Raw genomic sequence first — 6000 nt, 5'->3', positions numbered from 1 at the left:
GGTCACTAGAAGAATATCAATGCTTCAATGGGCCATTATGTACAAATCTAAGCAACAATGTTACTAGGCAATTATCCAGCATATAAATTTTGGGAATGTGTATGTATAATTATAAAGCACTTATTAAACATTAACATGTAAGAATTTTGCACAGTTCCATTTAATTTCAGCTACTCTAACACTGAAGACAAAACAGTTAGATAATTTAATAAAACAGTTATGCAATTACACTACTTGACATAATTATGTATGACACAATAAGATATTGATGACAAAGTTGAAACTAGGTAGATTATATATTGAAACAAGCTTTACCTACAGCTTAAGTTATTAAATCATGCAGTATGTGACAGAAAGGAGTAGTCGATCTGATGTTTATTGCTATCTGCAGTCTTATACCATGCAGCTTACTGGGAATGTAGCTGTCTGTAGGTATAAGTAATAACCATGTCCATTTATATAGGAATATCTCTTGGCTTATGTGGAGCCACACTTGATAATTTATTGTTAATTGCAAGGCAAACTTGTGTAACGTTTGGTTAAAACATACCCCTTTGCTCTTTATTCTTACAGATAATCTTTACAATAGTAGAGCTAGACTACCCAACATCAAACCAAAATTTATGCAGCTCTTATATATAACAAGGTCATGTACAGGTCAACTCTGGGTTCTACTATTTGGATAAGCGGGTCATCTGGGTAACCCTGTTCAACATTTGATTGAGGTAATCTAACCAATAATCAGTTTGGGATGTTCTGAGCCTAACTGACACTTCTTAGAAAACCACTGCTCATATTGTATACCACTATGTTACTTATAGGGTCACTTATGGTTCACAATAAATCTGAAATAGTGCTACAGGTATACAATTTTATGGTGTGCATGTGAGCAAATTGTTTGCAAAATGGGCCAATGGAGTGGCAATACATAATAACCTGCTGTAGCTGGCACCCATAGTACCTACCACGATTCTTCAGATGATAATGATTCTGATTCAGTGAACAAATGTAGACACTTGTCCAGTGTAGCCGGTCCACTACTAGTATCTACACACGATACAAATACACACAGTATGACTGTTATAAAATTATCAGATTGTTTAAAATGAACAAAGGTACATAAAATGTATGTACAGGTAGTATACATGCATGTACATGAAATTTACACAAACTGACTAACCATCAGTATGGGTAGTTGAACAACTACTATCAGTCTCTTGTAGAACTGCAATGCAGCACAACAACATGCATAATTAATAACACCCAGTGCTAAGCACATATATGGCTACAAAAAAAACAAAGCTATAGAGCTATATATTTATAAAGCAGCCAAGCTGAAAAAGTGTGTGCATGACTTCCAAAAACCCAAGGTGAGAAATGTGAACTATAAATGTTTGGCATAAAAGTAATAACAGAAATCAGTACAAAAGAAGTGCAAAAATAAAAATTATAGTAGAAGTACATAGCATAAGAAGTGTGATCTCAATGAAAAGACAGCCCATTTGCAGGCATAGTGTTTTTAAAATATATGTAGATTTGGAGAATTTTGCAGGGGAATAGCATTGGAAGAATATGAGGCTTGTGCTGAGAGTTTATGGTGGCATTTTTAACTTGATTTTTTACTTAATATGAATTATTTTAATTATGAAAAAGTGAGTTAATTAGGCCCGTGAAATGACTGATCAAGTTGACATAGCCTATTGACGGTGTTTTTAAAATAATGATGTGTTAATATCTTATAATGATGTGTTAACATTTTTGCAGATCAGCTTCCACCTTGATTTTACCTTTTCAACCTGGAATGAACATTGTTCCTTCTTCTATTTGTAAACCCAAAAGCTTGTTTTCATATACCTGTCTTCTGTTTCTTTTATGAGACAAAACAAATGAAGTGACTCAATTTTTATGTGTATATTCTATTATGCGGTGACTAGATACCAGGAGTTCAAAATATTTGTATGTACATTTAGCAAAAGCACTGCTACATGCTTGACCTTATCAACACCTATCATCACTTTTCAACAGTTCTCTATCTGTCAGTAGAAGCAGGACACAGCAGTGCATTTGTACAGATTCTCCCCTATTATGGAATTTGTCACAATAATGACTGTACTGGTCGCATAATTATTTGTTTACATGTTTGACTCTCACATAATAACTTCATAGTTGTTATTCCAATTCATTCACAGTGTACCACAAACAGTTTGAGTTGTAATAATTTACCAATCCACAGATTGATATTCAACTTATCAGTTCCCACAAGCAGCTTACACTGTAGACATGGCAACAGTATCATATAACAAATCTCAATCACTTAGCATACATATTTCACATACACAACCTGTACATGATATTGCACATAGATGGTTTGACATGTTATGATTACAAAGCTAAAAGGCTGCCTCAGTACTAGATAATAGCAGCCACTAATGCACTATTTTACATCTGAAGTACTATATATGCTGAGAAAGATTAAACTAAATTAATTAATGTATTAGAACCTATGGTTTTGTTTTTTAATTTTACCAACAAATACAGTAGAAGCCATAATACTTGGGTAGTTAAATTTATTGAAAACCACTACTTGTTGTAACCATATTAGGATATAACTGCACACAATAGGATGTTACAGTGTAATGTGTCCTTATTAGGAAATACACAGTAATATAAAAGCACTACAACTATCATGTACTTTCAACAGTTTACAGTTAATTATTGTATATAGCAGTGAACTAGAGTTGATCATTGTTGGCTAGTCTACAATGATAACACTAGTAGTTCTAGTTAGTCTAGAATTAGTGCTAGTTGATGGAGAATGTGATGGACCTATTGACAACTGTTGTCTTGGCTACAATAACAACAACTACAATGTAAAGAGTTCAGGAGTCTACACTATTGGTAACTTCTGTGGAGTGAAATGTTCCAATGCTAGAGTATATTGTGATACTACCTCAGGAGGAGGAAGATGGACTGTCATTTAGAGGAGACAAGATGGAAGTGTTGACTTTAAGAATAGAGATTGGGTACAATATGAAGATGGATTTGGTAGCAGCATTTATGGTGAATTTTGGCTTGGATTAAGGTCTATGTACTGCCTGACCAGAGAAAAAAGCTGGGAACTTCGAATAGATTATCGGTTAACTAATAGAACAAAATCCTATCTTCACTACAAACAGTTTGCAGTAGGACCAGCTGAGGATCAGTATCAATTGAGTATATCAGGATTTGATAGTGTTGGACTGCCTGATCCATTTAGTACTTATGGTTCCATGGATGGAATGAAATTTTCTTCCCGTGATCATGACAATGATTTGTGGTCTAGTAATTGTGCACAACATCGTGGTGGATGGTGGCACAGATCATGTGGTGATATAATGCTCAATAATAATTACAATACAATACACCTCAATGATAGGTGGCATGTTCTACCATTTGTGGAGATTAAAATCAGGCCATTTAATTGTGATAAGTGACATCAGTACACACAACCTTTGACTGTTTTATGTTCTAGTATACTGTAGTATGTAGTATAGATGAAATTACTGTAAATTATGCATACACGTGTATTAGCTTATGCAAATGTCTTGTGCATTTAAGAAAAAAACCCTTTTTGTTTCAGTTATCGTTTTGGTTGACGTGTATTCATTAATCATTATCATTATGGAGAAGCAGCAATGTTGCACAGCCTGGGTTGTCACACTGAAAGACAGTGGACATTATTCTGGTGAACATATACTACATACTGCAATGGAAATGTATAATGATTACAATGATGCCTTTCTACTACCATAGCAGGAATACATCTGTACTACTTTATTGCTGTCTTTACTTCCTTATCTGGACATCTACTGTAATATTTCCCCACCTGATGATGATCACTAATATTGTCATGAATTATGGTACAGGTTTTCATTTTTGAAACACTTTCAGGGTTCACCAATTTTTAACTTAGTCCCTAAATTAAGTGGTTTTTCCTGTAGGAGGCATGACAATAATGATTAATCTTTGGTCATGAATCTAGATCAATACTTTGGAGTATATACAAATTACACGATGGAAACTTTCTTACAGCCTTGGAAATTGAGATTAAGAAAGATGTGTAATATTGTCTGGAGTTTCACAAACATCACTAAAGCCTTGCGTACACTGTGATAAATCTGCTACGTAAAAGAAGAATTCCGTCTAGAAAAGACTTTTACAAAGGCTCTCAAAAATCATTCATTTCCAGTGTAAGACATATGTAAGACATGACCTATATAGAAGTTATCAACTACTTATATTTTACTGTCAATATTGGATACTGATACTGGGCAGACACAGAAGTCTTGTTGTATTGCTGGAGTATCAAGTATCATATATACAGCTACAATTATTAAGTGCCTGCACTTGGTTAAGGACATAGCATTGCGTAGAATTACGAAAATTAAACTTGTTCTTCCATGTAAAAGAATTATTTTAACAAAATTTAAATTGCCAAAGACACCATAATTCTTATTCACACTTATTAGTCAATGCTTGAATGGTTCATGGCATTACTTCAATCTGTATAAACATCAATCTATGTACGTATAATTGGACTGGTTATATGTAGCTGAAAATTGTTCTGGTGTGCCATAGCCTGATATTTACATGCAATAATTCTGCAGAGATGTAACTGTCTCCAATCTGATACTCTAAAGTTAGAGACAGTATCCATGAAGCTTGAATTGGTTAACGAAGGAGTGCCACCACTATAGGATAACTTCAAAGTTAAATTAATTGCTAGTATACAGTACATAGCTACATCACAGTAGACATTGATTATAATTATGTAAAAGTGATTGTACAAATTATAGCTCGTTTGTATTTTAACTTTTACAAACCTGCACTTGGAACACACTGTGAAGTAAAAGACTAGTGACAGGCTCATTCAAACTCTGAAATCGAATTCACAGATTTCTATGCTTGATTTACATGTATACATATAACTCACCCTCATTTTTGTGCCTTGATATACCATACAATGAATAAGTCACCTAACAACACTGAATCAAAATGGTTGACAGTAGTATAAAAGTCATACCACTGTAAAGCTGTAAAGTTATAATCTCACAAACAGCACACTGGAATGTGGACACATCATACAACTTGATACAAAATACATCTAAATATGGCTCCAGTGCAAGACTGGTATACACTTGCACTTTCACAAGAACTCGCACAACTTTAGCCTACTAATTAATTAATTGCAAGTTTATAGTACACAGTACACTTCATTCAGATCACTTTTAATCACAATTAACATCTCTCTTACAGCTGCACAAAGTACAGGGCCGCCCACGGGGGGGGGGAAACTGGGGCATTTTGCCCCGGGCCCCAGCCTGAAAGGGGCCCCAGGAGGCCCCATGAAGGGCCCTCTGAATACCTGTTTAAAAGATCGATATACTCTAATAGAGCAGTCACAGTATTCTTCAGAGGAGCAGTGTAGCAAGCTTATAGATAAGGAGATATGGTTGGTGATGGGTAGTTATTGTCATTGCCAGCAGGTTGTGACCTTTTTTTTTTTTTTTTTTTTTTTTTTGATCTTCACCTTACAACTTGGGTGAAGGGCCCCACTTTAACTCTTTGCCCTGGGCCCCTTAATTTCTCAGGGCAGCCCTGAGAAAGTACAATTATTTTGAACCACTTGACAAATTATAAAGAATTCCAGCAGTGATATGATGTTGAACTACGGATGAGGTGATTATTCCAGCACGATTCTCGAGTCATGTTTTAGTTATATGTTTCTGACTCCCTGTATATATTCACAGTTAGGCTTAAAGCCTGCTCACAGGTCCATAGCTATTAGCATTCACAGAATAGAATACTTTTATGGTAGATGTGTGTGTGAGTATAGGGAAATATGCTGGAGTTTTGAAAACATTAACTGTGAGCTATATGCACAATTCCATTAAAAACTCGAGATACTGTATACTCTAAAAGAACAGTCAGCTAAAATGATGTAATACAGGCTGACATTGT

The 6000-nt window shown here is 34.9% G+C and overlaps 1 protein-coding gene across 1 annotated transcript; it reads left to right on the top strand.

Annotated features, from left to right (window-relative positions):
- Window positions 1–2762: 2762 nt before the first annotated feature.
- On the top strand, window positions 2763–3473 carry LOC136253819 (fibrinogen C domain-containing protein 1-A-like). The gene is made up of 3 exons (XM_066046477.1): window positions 2763–2870; window positions 2956–3060; window positions 3177–3473. The coding sequence occupies exons 1-3, from the start codon at window positions 2763–2765 to the stop codon at window positions 3471–3473; spliced, it is 510 nt and encodes a 169-aa protein (XP_065902549.1).
- The last annotated feature ends 2527 nt before the right edge of the window (window positions 3474–6000 follow it).

The sequence above is a fragment of the Dysidea avara genome, chromosome 4 (genome assembly GCF_963678975.1).
Source record: "Dysidea avara chromosome 4, odDysAvar1.4, whole genome shotgun sequence".
NCBI lineage: Eukaryota > Metazoa > Porifera > Demospongiae > Dictyoceratida > Dysideidae > Dysidea > Dysidea avara.
This window is presented reverse-complemented; position numbering and strand designations above follow the sequence as displayed.

Bases quoted from the DNA above. Each gene is read 5' to 3' on its own strand.
- LOC136253819 (XM_066046477.1), top strand. From the start codon at position 2,763: ATGATAACACTAGTAGTTCTAGTTAGTCTAGAATTAGTGCTAGTTGAT. The intron at 2,871-2,955 runs GTAAAGAGTTCA...ATACTACCTCAG, and splicing joins ACAATAACAACAACTACAAT to GAGGAGGAAGATGGACTGTC. The intron at 3,061-3,176 runs GTGAATTTTGGC...CACTACAAACAG, and splicing joins ATTTGGTAGCAGCATTTATG to TTTGCAGTAGGACCAGCTGA.